General features: G+C 35.8%; 1 protein-coding gene across 3 annotated transcripts in view; it reads right to left on the bottom strand.

The window, feature by feature from the left end:
• Window positions 1–17,180, bottom strand: part of DPYD (dihydropyrimidine dehydrogenase) — a 696,413-nt gene that overhangs the window by 149,449 nt on the left and 529,784 nt on the right. For all 3 annotated transcript variants that reach the window (XR_013991662.1, XM_081024809.1, XM_081024810.1), the window contains one exon: window positions 12,444–12,527. Coding sequence is in view for 2 of the 3 variants with exons in the window: in XM_081024809.1 (XP_080880935.1) it covers window positions 12,444–12,527 (84 nt within the window). In the remaining variant the exon portion in view is untranslated. The remainder of the gene's footprint in view (window positions 1–12,443; window positions 12,528–17,180) is intronic.

The following is a 17,180-nucleotide window of genomic DNA, read 5'->3' as shown; positions in this document are numbered from 1 at the left end:
ATTGTGAATAATATGTATACGTGAAGAGTATGTACTTCTGGACTAACATATTTCGAATGGATTCAAGACACAAATTGGAGAAATCAGACACATGGAACCAAAAATGATGGAGGTGGAAAGAAAACAAAAAAAATCAGAATAAGGTATTGAGATTAGTTTTAGAGGAAAGTAAAATGATTTGAAATATATTTCTCAACCAAACATTAAGAACTGCTTTACTGAGTCATGCTCTTAAAACACCCTGCCCAGGATCTTCTTATTGGCAATGACACAAAAAAAGATTTTGTATAAAGGCTTCATTCATTCATTCATTCATTCATTCACTCATTCATACTTTCGTTAACTGCTCAAAAATGATTTACTGAACCTACTGTGTGGCAGAGTAACATCAGTCCCCAGGAATTCAGTGTGGAGCAAGTCACTGTAAACTCAGTTCCTTTGTGTGTAATATGGAGAATTTTCCATCTTCCCCCTCAAAATTAATCAAGAAGTAGAGGTGACACCATGTGTAGAAATACCTAGGACAATGCCTAGAATACAGCAAGCACTAAGTGAGTAAACTCAATTTCTATTCTCCCAAAAAATCCTTTGCGAATTTATTATCTTGGGATATATCCAAATCATGCTAACTGTGAGGTCTGACAATTAAGTTTGCGAACTTGCTACCGTGCACTTATGTTGGCAGCACAGTACAAACAGCTCGGTAAGGTTTCATAACCTTGGTGTGTATCAATGTCTCACAGCTGTGTTTGTGTCGACATGGGGCGGGGTCTTGCTGAATGGCGTTCATTAATGTTGCTGCGTGTTTTTGCGTGCTGTTGCAAGAATGTCTGAGCTTGAATTAGAGCAACAAAAAAAAAAAACATTAAATTTATTGTTAAACTTGGCAAGAGTAGAAGTGAAATCAGGGACATGTCAGTCCAAGTGTATGGGGATAATGCCATGAAGAAAACGGCAGTGTTCAAATGGATTAAACATTTTTCTGAGGGGAGAGAATGTGACACTGGGGAAGACAGGTCCAGGTGGCCAGTAACATGCAGAAATGATGAAAACATTACAAAAAATTGTCGAATTGTGCATCAAAATCATTGGCTGACTGTGAGAAGCAAAACAGACCAAGTAAACATTGATAAAGAAACAGAAAAATCTTAACTGAAAATCTTGGCATGAGAAAGGCGTGTGCAAAAATTGTCCGAAGGAGCTCACTGATAAACAAAAGCAAAAGAGAGTCAAAGTTTGCCAAGACATTTTGGAGAGGCAAGACGATGTTTTGAGCTGTGTTGTCACTGGTGATGAAACATGGGTGTACCAATACAACCTGAAACAAAGTGTCAAAGTGCACAATGGAAGTCAGCCAATTCTCCACGACCAAAAAAGTTCCACCAGTCCAAATCAAGAGTCCAAACGATGTTACTAACCTTTTTGGACACCAGAGGGATTATTCACTATGAATTTGTACCAACTGTAGAAACAGTTAACCAAGTTTACTATTTGGAAGTTCTGAAAAAGCTGCATGAAAAAATTAGATGACCTGAACTTTTCACCAACAATTCATGGCTCTTGCATCATGACAACGCACCAGCTCACACAGCACTGTCTGTGAGGGAGTTTTTAGCCAGTAAACAAATAACTGTATCGGAACACCCTCCCTACTCACTTGACCTCACCCCCAATAACTTATTTCTTTACCCAAAGATAAAGGAAATATTGAAAGGAACACATTTTGATGACATTCAAGACATCAAAGGTAATATGACAAAAGCTCTGATGGCCATTCCAGAAAAAGAGTTCCAAAATTGCTTTGAGTGTAGACTACGCACTGGCGTTGGTGCATAGCTTCACAAAAGGAGTACTCCTAAGGTGACCGTAGTGATTTTGATATTCAGTAAAGGGGCATGTAGCACTTTTTCTAGGATGAGTTCGTGAGCTTAATAGACCTCATATACTTTCATTGTAGCCACCTCAAAAATAGAGTTCCTTATTTATTATCTCTTGTAGAAATTGTATTTCACTTTATCCTAAATTTATCATCTCTATATGTAAAGATGATATCTAATATGTTTCATATTCAAAATATTTTATGTGTAAGTTTTTAATTGCTTAAAATAAGGATGGCTCCATTTAAAAGAAAGTTTTTAATAAGAGCTTAGTAGTGGGGTTTGGAGAGAGTATACTGAAAACGCCAGATATCAGTGGCCCTGGGCTAGAAAGGTGAAGATCCCTGGGAGTTGGGATTAGGAACCATGGATTTGTCTGAGGCTAGTTCATCAAGTTGATAAAGAATGCTTATCTGTTGTGAGTAAAAACGAGTCTTCCACTACACCATGGAACAAACACGAGAAAGCTAGAGTAAGTGGGAATGTTGAAAACTCATCTGTTTTTCTGGACCCAGACAATCATGAAGTCAACTTCACCTTATGCCATCAGTTATGTTAGTTAATACATCTGTATTTGTTTGTAATATCAGAATCACTCCATCTGCCCAAGCCAGAAAGCTAAGAACTATCTTGCCACTTTTACTTCCTCAACACCCACATATTCAACCCATCATCAAATGCTTCTTATTTTTGGCATATCTATTTTTTCTGTCTCTCCTATCATTTCCCAAATCAAAGCTATAAACCACCGTTATTTCTCACATGAACTACTACAGAGATTTCAGCAGGTCATTCAAGTCCTCTATTGTCTTCTCATGACCCTTTATTCCATTGTCTCAAAATGAAAATATACATAATTATATCATCCCTAATGTCACCATCCTACCCACCACACAAAGGCACACACACGGCAAACCTTTTAATACCTTTCCAGTGCTGTTTGGATAGGACTGAAATGCTTAATAAAACCTAACTTATGGGGTTTTACATAGTCTGACATATATTTTCCTCTCTGATGTCATCTTGTACCACAAGATGTTATCAACACCAAGACAGATTTAATGTTTGTGTAAAATCTATAATTCCCAACAAATGTCTGCTTTAAGCACCCCATTCTTCTTTCTTGCCCTTCAACAATGCTTTTTTCAAACACAAGTCTCCTGCTTCTGCTGTTTCCATTGCCCGGGAATGCTCTAACCCACCCTAATCATTCGACTTAGTTGGAAATCGTCTAAATATTTCAGTTATGAAAATCAAACATCACTTCCATATATAATCCTTCCTTGATCCTTCGCAGTAGTCCAGAAATATCACATTTCATGCTTTTCAAGTATTATGGACCATTGCTTCATGGTTACCATGTCAGTTACATTTTATTGTCTGTGGGGTTATTTGTCCAATATCTGTCCACTTTACTAAATGGAAAGCTCCATGAGGACAGAGAACATGTCTATATTTGCAGCATTTTACACAATTCTTGGTACACTAAGTGAATGCAAATAAGACAAACTCTGACAATTTGGGGTGTGCAATAAATACACTGTCTCTAGAACACATTTCTCCTAAATAAAAAAGGTATTCTCTAAAAGTTTGAGGAATGGCATGCTTACTACATTGCCATACAATTTCTGTTGTAGTCAAAAAAAGAAAAACGTTGGCAAAGGAAAATTGGCAACAGAGATCTCCTCTGTTCTTTTGATCGAAGGCTAGAAATCTTACAAATAAGCTAAAAAAATCTGTGTGCTCTTTTGTGGTGAGTTATTAACATACATTAAGAGTCACTGTATTTGCAACTTGATCTATGCAGAATTTTAAAGCTGAATACACACAGTAACAACAGATGGGGAGAGAAAAGGAAACACCCAAACTGAATTCTAGAAAAAATAAATAGCAAATAATATGAGGAAAGAACCAAAGATATTCAAACATCTCAAAGTGGCTAAAATAGATATTCATGCTTTAAACTGGTATCTCCTTAAACAAAACTTTCTTCTAGAGTATAATAACTAAGCGTATGGCTAGTTAATAACGTGGTTTATTTTGGTGAAATACAGAAAACAAGTTAGCTACAAAACATGGTTTCATTAATATTTCTGCAATGTAAAGCACCAACTGATATGTATCTGGGTGGTAGTAATAGTTCTCTGGGAATATGGCTACCACATGATGGTAACAAAATCCATAGTCTTCAGTCTTGAATCAATACTCCCAGGCTGTAAAATGTCAAGATTTTAATAAATTTATTTTCCTTGGCTTACTTTTTGCGGGGGAGGATATTGCTCCAGTCAGGTAAACGCAAGTACCTCCTTCCTGACAATGCACACCTACTTCCATCTGGAAGCTTTAAACTGATTGCACTCTAAAAGACCGCTTCTACCCCAGCGGGGAACGTGTAAAAACTCTCTCTGAGGTGGAAGTTGCCTTAATGTTAAGGTCTTCTTAAAAATGGTGCCTCTTATGCCTTCCCTGATTTGTCTTATTCACTATCCTTTTTTGCCTTACCTTGAACTCTGCTGCCTCCCAGTCTCCTGGCTCCTGAATGCGTACTAGTTTTCTGGTCCAAACTTGCTTTTCAGCCTAATAAGCAGTCTCCTTTACTCCTGAGTGTTTTGTGGCTTGAATGCATGACTCAATCTTAAATAACCTAGGCTAGTTAGATCCTATGACTAAAATGCTCATTTCATTGCCAATATTTAAATCTTAATAATATTGGTTTCCAATTTTGTTACTACTTTGCACTCTGATACCTGTTAATTCTGGTGTGAAATTATGCTATGTGAACTCTCCGTGATAGCCTACAGTAAGATCACAGCTTCACCCCACCTCATTCCTATGTCTGTCTCTTTAGAGCAAAGATATTTCTAGCTTACCTTAATGCTATAGTCAACAGACATATAGAAAACTCTGGTGTACCTCCAATACTCAAGGTATGTGATCATTTGAGGGTGATAAAAAATGTTTTGAAATGCTATTGCTGCTTTATTTTAGGACTATAATAAGTGATGAGTACAATAAAAATCACATTAAGTTAAAAGTATACATTTAGATGTTTTTCCTGCAACCATTCACCAGGTGGTCCACCTATTTGTCCTACATATCAATTTTTCACTGTCACATGATAGTCCTAGGCAAAAACAATGCTAACCCCTGATGCAAACCTGATATTCCAGTTAGATTTAAATGGTGCTTCTTTCCACTAAAAAAATATAATTTTTAAAAGAAAGCAATCATTTTTACATTGTTAATCAACATTAATAACTAAAATTGAAAAGCTCATGGAGAACTAACTTAAGGCAAAATGCTGGCAGTTACACAAATGCCTCTTACAGACCTACAGTTATCTACTTAACCAAGCACCCACGTCTACACAAAGGACTGAGAATTAAAATCAAATAAAAATTTGGGCATTATAATATAGCATAAAGCAAATATGTATTTTTGATCACAATACTTGGTCTCATAAACAAGTTGATAATTTATTTTAAAGCACTTCTAAAATAAAGGAAAATAAAAGAGAACAGGGTACGTCAAATGTATATGAATAATATCAGATTTCAGTCACTTTGGCAGAAGCTGAACCATGCAGCCATTTATCACAGCTCTTTATGGAATGATGTTATTTTGTAGTGTAATGATTTCCCAACCTGTGGATATGATGTCTCAGGGGCTCAACCCACTAAGACCAACCTAGCCTATTCCATATTTTCCAATCAACTCATAGACTTCGAGTTCCAACTCTCTAGCCTGAAAATATATTTGTCCATGATGATCAGTGGAAGATTAAGTATCACATTCAGGATAATGTGGAGCTTTGCCACACCTGTGTCTTATAAGGACTGGAGTCAGAAGGAGTGAGAGGAATCAAGAGACTGAAACGGAGGAGGTCTCATGGGCACACATGTGACCAGTATCAAAAAGCACATCAAAATCAGCTGTGATCCTCACTGTAGGTCCCCGAGGAGAGGACAGAGGGGTCACTGTGGATTCAGGTTGTTGTATTTACCACTGGTAGGGCTCCCATATTCTTTTCTTTAGCGTTTGGGATTTCTCATACTCCTGAGTTCCTGAATTTCACCCCTCTGGGAAATATAGGATGTACTATGAGTTATCGGTTGTGTTGGCTTTAAAAATAGTATCTTTATATTGTCTCTTCCACAGACATCTAATAGGGACCTGATCCAGGCAGGGTTGTGGTCATTGCATATGAGATAGAGGGCCTGTTATCCCAGCTGTTGGAGGAAGGCTTATTTCCCAGGGGAAATTCTAGCACATCTGGGGCAATGCAGTCCTCAGACTTAGTTTTGGATTCACTTCCTGGTGACAGACGTTTACTCTCTGGCAAGGGTAAGAGTTATAAATCTGTGGTTAATGTTTTATGAAAAATGTTGGCATGTTATAACAGAAACAATGCTTTCTCTCTCTTTTTTAATAAGCATACAGAGTTTGCGTAAATTGAATTTGGACACAGAATAGATCGTGAGGGAAATATCAAAGTATTGCTTTGGGTGATCTTAATTTAAGTTAATAATTATTTAAGATCACTAAACATTTTTAAGATTTACCACTTTTAAACCTGCTTGTTCTTGCTTAGCTAAAAACCATCATGAAAGCAGACTTGTATATGTATTTTCTGATGACAATTAATATAAAGACTGTTTGAGTTGAACATTCCAGTGTTCAGAAATTCTATGCACAGGATATGTGTAAATAAATGAAGAGGGCTATGATATTGAAAGACGTAGCAGGTGATAACAGTGGCACTACCATTTTTATTCGTGATATTGCTTTGACTGTGAAGCTACAGCAGTCTTCCCTCCAATTATACTATCACTTTAGAATTTTCCATGTAATGGAATTATTACTGAAATAGTTGTGTACTATTTAGCAATCACACCTACATAGAAGCCATCCAAATCACTAAACAGTGGGAATCGTATAAGGGCCTGGAAAATAACATCTTTGTAGCCTCTTAGAACTGTCAGGTAAAGAAATACAAATTCATTGACAGTGATTTCAATCTCTAAGTCACCATAGATTCAAATGAAAGTGTGCATCTAGTTTCTACCTTTAAATCTGTTCACATACAATATATTATTTTTCTTTTCTCATGCAAGTTTAGTTGATTGACAAGACATAACCAGTTAATAAATTAGGTGTCATTTGAAATAGAATTGCATAGGTGATCTCTATTTGGATGACTTCAGTTGAAAAGATATGAATACCAGGCAGAGGAAATAATAGTATCTAAAAAGGTACAGAGTCAGGAGTTCCCAGGGCATTTTACTGACTTATTCGGTTTAATTAGACGTTTAGACATACCCACGTGACACAGCGGAAGTACTGGACACAGTCACTGGGTCAGTGACTAAGGCACCAAAGACTATGGGGCCTTGCCAGTTGGCTACCACAGGAAAGGGCAAATCAGGCTCATTCCTCATGTCCAATTCTTCCTGGAAATAAGGGGGTTGAACTGGAAAACCTCTCAGTTCTAACACTCTGTGTTTCACTATACCACATCATTGACTTAAGGCAAAGAAGTAAACAGCCTATGTGAAAAATAACTTAAGAAAAAGCTATAAAAATGTATGTGTCCTGATGACAGGAAAACAATCATTTCAGAGGATTACTATACAACCAGTACTGAGAAGTCCTGTGGAGCATGCTGCTTCTTGCTATTTTTTTTTTTTTGCCATGTGGAAAATAAAACAGGAAGTAGGAAGGCAAGACATCTTATACCGTATGAATACTTTCTACCACCACCCCCAACTATTCTTCTATTGGTACGTGATGGAGAGTCTAAGAATTAAAGGTACTTCTGGCTGATGACAGCAGCCTAGAGACTCTTCAATGTCAGCAACCCAGAGAATTAGCAAAAATCCTAGGAAGGGTTGGTTCTGATATTTAAAGACTGAATCAGAGAGGCATGTACTGATTAAACTCATGTTTGAGAATCAGCCCTTATTCTTGGTCTAATGCTTGCTGCTATTTACATGGAACACATACAGTATTTAAGGAGCCTAATTAAGCTCCAGTTCCTCACTGATGCATGGCACTGCACGCCAAGTGTGGCCTTATATTCCCATTATTTCAAGAGAAGTAAGAAATAGGATTTTTCACTAACTGAAGTAAACTTCAAGTGTATGAGAGGGGAATGTCTCCTAGAGCTAGATTATTACTCTAGCATTTTAGCTAGAATAGCAATAAATCAGTCAAATTGAAGAAAAAAAGAAATAGGATTTTTCTGTCAAATCCATCTATTGTTAAAATGTTGGTAATAGTTTCAAAAACACAACCACCCTAACAACAGAAATCTATTCAAGGACTACTCAACACTTACCTGAATCTGGGTTAGAAGGTTCTGCAGGATGGAAGTAAAAATATTCAATATTATTATAAAAGGACAATAGAGGGTTATTCACTCAATGCCATGAGAACAGTTAGCATCTAGAAAAAGGAGAGACCTTAACAAGGTCCCATTCTATCTGGATTTCATAGACTTTTTTATAGTTCAATTACATTTACCAGGCAATATGCTGTCATAAGAAACTGGTTTACACAGATTGCATGTAGACAACTTTATCTGAGTGTTAAGATATCAGAGAAGCTCTCTTGCTCCAGGGAGACGGAACACCTAAATGGTAGGTTCAGGTTTCCTTGTGTTTTTATATATTTAGGGAAATGCAAATTTAGAACTACAAAAGACTTTAGATCTTACTTAATCCTGCATTTAATTTTCAGTTAGTAATAATAATAATGAACACCAATATTGGAATACTAATTTATTAGGATCTGTTCTTCATGCCGTTCATATACTCAGGCTTACATGCTAATTAACACTCAGGTCCTTGCCACTGCTGACCAGAAGCCTCCGCGGGAAAACATGGAGGACTCAGTGTGTTTTCAATGTGTTAAATGAGGTAAAAACTCAACCGACTTCAGAGGGTTATTGTGAAGAGACGGAAGAAGACTAAAATCTTTTTTTGTTGTTGTTGTAATTTAAGTCTGACTCTGGCGTGTACACAACAAAAACTAGAGCATATTTCACCTTTGCTTGAACATCAAAGATTTGGGGAAGGGGGTATGCTATTAACTAAAGTGACAAAATCTAACAGAAGAGCACACAGACATACAAAAGACCAAGGGGTCTATTTTAGCCACATTAGGTACAAGATGTCTATTAAACCAAAGACTTTTTAAAAAACAACTGCTATGTAGATACTCATTATTAAAATAAAGTAAAATATACCAAAAAGTGAGCAGCACTGGTTGATGGAAAAATAATTAGGAATCACTTAAGTAAAACATTGACTTTTATGCTGGCCAAGGAAAATGTTAAAGTGTATTTATTTTTAAAAGAACAGCATAATATGCATTTGTTTATTTTTTCAGTTGGTTTTGTTTTATCAATGGTCTTTATGGAGAGTTTAGAAATAACATATTAGCCTGCTATTTATAATTTAGCATTTACAGAGTATCAAAACTCGAAGGGGATTTTGAGAACATCTAGCTCAAATCCCATATTTTAGAGATGGAAACTGATGCTTCAGGAGAGTAAGTGGCTTGATGAAGGTGACATAGGTAGTTGATGGAAAGAATAAAGTGTGATGTGGCCTTTAAACACTTAGCAAGTTGTTATGCTAAGTGGTTAAGATTTTGTATGAAGTTTCACTTTGCGGGAAATACACAAATCAAATTCCCAAGGTCAGCTTGATATTTTACTTCTACAAATTCCGTAAATAAATATGATGTCTATATGTTGTAGAGGTTATAGCTTTCTCTGTTCACAAACTTCACTATTTTTAGTCATTTAAAGGAACATTTACGAAGAGTTTAAATATTTATGTGTAAGTTTAAATATATACCATGTTTCCCTGAAAATAAAACCTAGCCGGACAATCAGTTCTAATGCATCTTTTGGAGCAAAAATTAATGTAAGACCCGGTCTTATATTATATTATGTAATATAAGACCGGGTCTTATAGTAAAATATTATGCAATATAAGACCCGGTCTTATAGTAAAATAAGATCGGGTCTTACATTAATTTTCGCTCCAAAACATGCATTAGAGTTGATTGTCCAGTTAAGTCTTATTTTCGAGGAAACACGGTACACATATAGCTAATTTAAAAGCACTTGGGTACAAAGGCAGACTTTTTCACTTATTAAATATTTGCGAGAAAATATTTGAGATAAAGGAGAAAAAAACAGATGTTTAAAGACGAAAATGTACTGTACTGTGATACCTTGCCTCTTCTTAAGGGACTAAAATTATTATGACTTCTAGAAACAACAGAAATGTAGAAAGTGCAAGAGAATGTTTGTAGCAGATAAATATTCTAGGCATGGAATAAATGTCAGTTTGTTTCATTCCTGAAGCAAATATTTATCAGGCTCTGGTGATGCACACAGCTCTATTCTTTGCAAACAGAGAGCTTTCAACAGACGGAAGCCTGAATCACACCGTGATGGGGAAGGGGAATTGGAATGGCTCTTCAGTCTCCCAACAGTGAGCACAAATTCCCCATCCCACCACTTGCAAGGGCTCGAGACTATGAAACTTAGGGAAGAAGAGGCAATGGAACAGGAAGTAGAGAAAAGGAAAAAGGAAGTAAAGAAGAAGTTGAATAAACCCCAGATGTGTTTATGCTCACTCTAAAGAGTCACAGTTATGGTAAAGTCTTTAATTTTTTAATGCACTAATATCCTTCCTTGCCTCCATTTAAAATATTGAATATTCATGCATCCTGAGGCAGAGCAATCATTTAAAATATATTGGAGCAAAAATAATTAAATTAGCTTTAGTTTTCAATTATATAATTTACAAGAGAATGTAATTCAAAAGAAAATTTCTAAACTTGACTAACAGGAAGAATTGATTTTAGTTTTAGAGATGAGACCTAACAAGTGAAATGGAAATGTTCTGTTTCCTTCAGCCTAAGAAATGATGGCCTTTAGAACATATGTTTTCCAAGAGTTTTACAAATCTTAATGATGATTTTAACTATCAAACTTTAGCACATGGCACCCTTGTTCAGCCAAAAGCTTTGAAAAAGTTGATGTGGCTAAATAATTCTCTGGAGAGGATACACCTGAGACACTTAACAGCTGGGTAAGTTCAGATGTGTTCATGGAGCAAACACCTACTCTAAAAAATAAACTCAAGGTTGGGCAACATTTTCAAAATAATTACCATTTTTGTGGCAAAGAATATATATGAAAATGCATTCTTCATTAAAAAATTAGTCAATAGATTTCTATTTTCCCATAGAGGTTTTTAGCCATGTAACTAAAAAAAAAATTGGTTCTAAGTTTCAAAGACTGAAAAGTTTAAGAAGAGTACCTTGAGTACCTCAGGCCCTGTTCCAGGGTTCCTTCTGGGAGCCTTGCTCATTTTATTCACGTTACATATCATGACCTACTGACTGTTACCTAAGCATGTGAGTCATAAAAGTCATTCAATATAATATCTTCCTTCTCCTGGATAATTCTGAGGCTTGGTTCTGTTACTACATTTACTGATCTTCTGGGTAACCTGTTATTTGTGGAAAGAGGATGTACTTCAAAAACATTTGACTAAGCCCTCCTCTCCTGCTGCTACAAAAGAATGGTTTCTTCCTAAGTCACAAATCTATTCAGAATGTCAATTAAATATTCACAAGGCACTTTAAAATCCTCCCTGAATGCTAATATGAAATAGTAACCTATGTTCATTTGAATAAGCAGAAAATTAAGAGTCTCTGGCCTCTGAGTTTAACTGAAATAATATGATGACTTACAAAAAAAAAAAAAAGAATTAAGCACCTACTATGTACAAGGCCTGTGCCAGATGTGGAGATAAAAGTAAACTTTCCAGGACTAGGAAATTTGTCATAAATTATTACATTTTGTATTATTTAATTCACACCATTTCCCTCTGGGCTTAAAAGCTAAATTAGATACAAAACACTCACCTTTTTAGCATTAAGCTTTCTAGTTACATTAAGATGCAGTAATTTCTACATATTAACATATATTTCCACATTTTATTCATTAGGTTTTTGAAAGTATTTTAGCATGAAGTTTCCATTTATTGTATCCAAAAATAAAAATAGCATCAAAGTCTTTTTGAAACTCCCAAAACACAGTTCGGGAATAATGATCATATGCTAAAAAATGTAAAATGCAATTTATGCCATGCCCCATTTACTACAAAATCACTACGAACAATGCATTTTGTACAGTATATTGCTCCAGGGAAACTGGATCAGCATCAAGAATGAAAAAAGAACATTGCATTTGAAATCAGCTAATTCTGCTTCAGCGCTTTTAAAAACTATTTGTTATGATATTACTTCCTGTCAAGCACATAATGTGGTATTTTCCTCAATAAAACTAAACAGTTGTGGTAATTTCAGCTTCCTTCATTTTCCACTTTTTAAGCACTAAATATTTAAACAATGCAGACCTGGAAGTTGCAAGCCGGTCATCTGATCCACACATCTTCTTACCTAAGGTACAGTAAGTACCCGTACAGGGGCCTGTTCTGTCACACAGACATCCATAATGACAGCTGCTGAGGTCCTTACCTGACCACAAGCCAGACCCATTCCTCTTTCTCCCATGCCATGTGGACACGATAAATTCAACTCCAGGGCATCTGCTCCAGAAGCCTTTAAGATATGGATAGAAAATGAAAAAAAGGCAGTTTTATCTGTGAACTGGTATGCTTTCACCATTGTAACTCCACATAGGTCACGTTTATCAAATTTTAACTCTTCTGCTTTCTGCATCACAGCTATCTTGTGACGTATATTCTGACTCTTTCAAATTAGAGTGTGTATAACTACAACAATAACAACAGCAAACATTTATTGAGTGATTATCAGAGGACATTCACTACTCTATGTGTTTTACACTTATTTTGAATTCTCACAATCCTTGGATTATTACAGTATCAGTTTTACACATAAGAAAACTGAAGCACAGAGGGTTAAAATGACAAGCCTGGTTATTAAGTGACACAGCAGGGATTTTAACACAGGTGTGTTGACATCACATTTATTTTTCCCTAAACAGCTTCTATTTTCATGGAAACAAATGTTTCTAATTCTGGATCATTGGAACTGGAAGTGGCAGGGCAAAGAAAAAAGTAGTAGAAATTAACACAAGTAAATTTTAAAATATTTTAAACTGAAAATAGGTTTTAGTGTATTTTAAAAAGTCCACACTCAGAAATATGTGCAGATAATTTGTCTTACTTTAATAATTAAATAGAAATCCTTCTTATTTACCTCATTATTTTATTGGTACACAAATGGGTCCTGCAAAATGAACAAAATAGTTCTAAGTACCCTAAGAATACTTAGAAAATCATGGAATTCTTGAGAAGCCTTCTGTGAAAAACTCCAAGAATAAGCAAAATACTTTTTTTATATAATTTAATATAGTAATTTAAGGGGTGGGAGATAAACTAAACTATTCAAGTTTTATATTCTTTCATCTAACTTCTAGAATTTCTCCAACGCCACAATTAAGTTTATTAATGTGACACTGGTTGATAAGATTATATAGGTTTCAAGTGTACAGTTCTACAATACATCATCTGTATATTGCATTGTGTGTTCATCACCCAAAGTTGGGAAATGCAAATCAAAACCAAAATGAGATATCACCTTACACCTGTTAGAATGGCTATCATCAACAAGACAAGTAATAACAAGTGTTGGAGAAGTTGTGGAGAAAAAGGAACCCTCATACACTGCTGATGGGAATGTAAATTGGTATGGCCTCTCTGGGAAACAGTACAGAGGTTCCAAAAAAATTAAGAATAGAATTACCATATGACCCAGAAATCCCTCTTCTGGGTATCTGCCCAAAAAAATATGAAAACATTTATCCATAAAGATATATGCACTCCTATGTTCACTGCAGCATTATTCCTAGTGGCCAGAACATGGAAACAACCAAAGTGCCTTTTGATAGATGATTGGATAAAGATGTGGTAAATATATACAATGGACTAAGACTCGGCCATAAGAAAAGATAAAATAGTGCCATTTGTGACAACATGGATGGATCTTGAGAATATCATGCTAGAAAAAATAAGTCAGACAATTTCTTTTTGAGTAAGGTCAACCAGAAGCTTGAATCAGTTTCCATAATATAATAACATGTCTATGAAATCATGTCAAGCCTTTAAAAAATACACTATTTTCTAAGTGTATCAGACCTTTCATTAGGCCAACAACTGTTTCTTCAATATCTCTCTTTTCTTCCTACTTACTCATGATTTTATCCTATTTTTTCCTGCTTTATGAATTTTAAGTGAGAACTCAACAAAGTTAAAAATTCTAGTTAGCTATTTTTCAGGTGAGTTTCTTACTCATCTTTATTCATTAGTGAGCCTGCTTTTTCTTCTGCATGGTTGTGAAAGTTCATTTGATCATTCAGCCTATTGTCTAACAAGGTTTCACTATGGTTTTTGCTTCTCTAATTCAGTTTTTTAAAATTTTTAAACATTTTAAAATTATAGTTGACATTCAGTATTATTTTATATTAGTTTCCGGCGTATAGTGTAGGGGTTAGATATTTATATAATTTATGAAGTGATCCCCCCAATTAGTCTAGTACCCACCTGGCATTACACGTAGTCATTACTACAATATGAGTGACTATATTCCCTAGGCTTTATTCTACATCCTCGAGACCACCTCACAAGCACCAATTTGTATTTCCCAATCCCGTCATGTTGGGAGCCCCCAACCTCCCTCAACCTGGTGACCAGCAGTTTGTTCTCTGTGCTTCATATTATTTGAAAATTACCTTTAATTATGCAATTTCTTTCCCCTGTTGGTTTGGTAATGAACATGGACAAAGCATAACTAATCTATGGTTGACTAAGGAATTTGGGATGCTTTGGGGAAGTTGGTTAACGTTCTTTGTTTCCATCTACTCAATTCTAAGCAGTAGATAATATGACCTGTTTCAAAACCATGTCATGTGGAAATTATCAGCTTGATTAAAAGATTATACATTGCAATTATATACAATACTGTACTTTTCTTATTATTTCTTAGTTATTTGAAGTATTTCTTCTAGACTTCCTTATTTAGCTGAAATGCAGCAATTAATAGCAAATCAATTCAACAACATTTTGGAATATTTAGTGCTAGGCTACCTTTGTATACATATTTACAATATACTTATTCCCTAAAATATACTCATAAGTGCAAGCTTACAATTAGCTTGATAAAACTGAGGTGCAAAGAGTTCAAGTGACTTAATGTTCTACAGCTTGTGAATGAGAGTAGGCTTTTTAACCCAAGTACTCTGAGTCCAGAGCCTGCATTCTTCCTACCATAATTTATTAGAAATAACTTATTCCACGGCCGGTGTTGTGACAGTGTGTTAAAAATATATAATAAAGCTTCTAAACTTGAAATACAAATTAAAATCTTATACAACCACTTATCTGATTTAAAGCCTTTTCAGTGACTAATTATTAAACATTTCTCCAGTATTATACACATATGCAAACACACCTGGACATTTCTCCAGTATTATACACATATGCTGACCCACCAAACACACCTGGAAGGCCTTTGAAATGAACATGTAGGTCTCAGAAACTGAGATAATCCTGCTCAAGGTGATACAAAAATATCAGAAACATTAATGTGGCCTCCACTCAAATATTGCTGTCACAGGATCTATACCACCTTAAAAGACATTTAATTCCATTTCCAGGCAACTATATGCATTCAGAAAGCCTTAACTGCTGAATTAGCATGAACTGTTAAATTAACTGAAACTGGGCATGCATTCTGACGCCTGTTAGTCACAAGCTTTTTGGTTTAGTCATTTAGTGGAGTTTATTCTACCTCATCTAAATGATTCTACAATAAAATAATTTAGTGAAGGCAGTGACATAGAAAATTTGCTCTTTCTAATTTCATACATTATCTGTTTATCATCCATTTATTTACATGAAGTAGAATGTATATGTTAATAGTATGGACTCTGCAGCTAGTTTTCATGGCTTTGAATCTCACTTTGACCACATACTAGCTGTGTAAACTTGGGTATGCTATTTAACAAATTTTTGCCTTGGTTTCCTCATCTCTAAAATGTGGAAAATAACAGAAGTAACTCATAGTGTAACTTTATAAGGTATAAATAAATTTAATAAAAGTGAATGAGTTAAAACAGTGTCTAGGTTGTAGTAAATACCACGTAAGTGTAAGCAATTACTCTATCATCTATCTCTCATCTATCTACCTATCTATCTGTCAGTTCTATCTGTCGGTGTGTCCAGGCATCCATCCATCCATTCATTCATCCAATTAGAATCTCTGACTTGCCCTTCCCCAGCCTTGATCGAAAAATAGATTTCTTCAGGAGGGAAAAAAAGAAAATAAAACCATTCTGAATAATTCTCAGAATAGTGGTAGTAATGTAGTTTCTAAATTCTTTGAATCACTTTCTAAAAACTCTCAGAGAAACTAGGGTAGCAAAACCACAGACACATGTACAATATAAACAACAAAATCAGGTACAAAGCTCTCCTCTTCCCCTTTTCTTACTTCTCCCTTCCTTCCTGACCAATGTAGTTCTTTGGGTGGCGCAGAGCAAGATAGGTGCCCAGGAGGATTTGAGGAGCAGCCATGAGGGACCAGTGTGAGGTATCAGAGCCCAAGCACAGTGAAAAGGATGCCCGTGTGGTGAGTGGCTTTGACTAGTGTATCAGAGCCTAAGTGAGAGGTAAGGCTTCCACTGGTGGTGGGGGACGGCAAAGGGTATCGGAGCTCAAGCAGTGTGAGGTGTTCCCGCGGTGAGGCATCAAATATACACTGCTTCGATTCTCTCTTATTTTCTCCCATTAAAAGAATACACAAAGTCCAATGTTGACTTTCTATGCAGCAACACTGCCATGTAGTCTCAACTATCCAAAACTGGAGATATAAGTTCTCCAGAATCTTAAACCACTCTGAAGTGGACCTGGAACAGGCAAATACTGAACTAGTTTGGGCCTCACTGGACACTAAGTCAGTGACTATTTCTGTCCCCAACTAGGTGTCCATCTTTCCTGATTCCACCCTGTCCTGTAAACCCAACAGGCTCTACATATTTCTATAATGCGCCTCTGCCTGCTTTTTACCCCAAGCCTATCTGAGCTCTCTTAACTCTAACACCTATTTAACTGCATAACATACTGTTATCCCAGATTCAGGTAAAACATGATGAGAGCCTGGCTTCTAAGTGATTTATTTGAACTCTCTGCTAGGAATAGTGTGGCCACCTGGTTTTGACATCTGTGCCTCTCC

This window comes from Rhinolophus hipposideros (genome assembly GCF_964194185.1).
Source record: "Rhinolophus hipposideros genome assembly, chromosome: 19".
Taxonomy (NCBI): domain Eukaryota; kingdom Metazoa; phylum Chordata; class Mammalia; order Chiroptera; family Rhinolophidae; genus Rhinolophus; species Rhinolophus hipposideros.
Note: the sequence above shows the minus strand (reverse complement) of the source record. Positions and strands in the feature narration are given on the sequence as shown.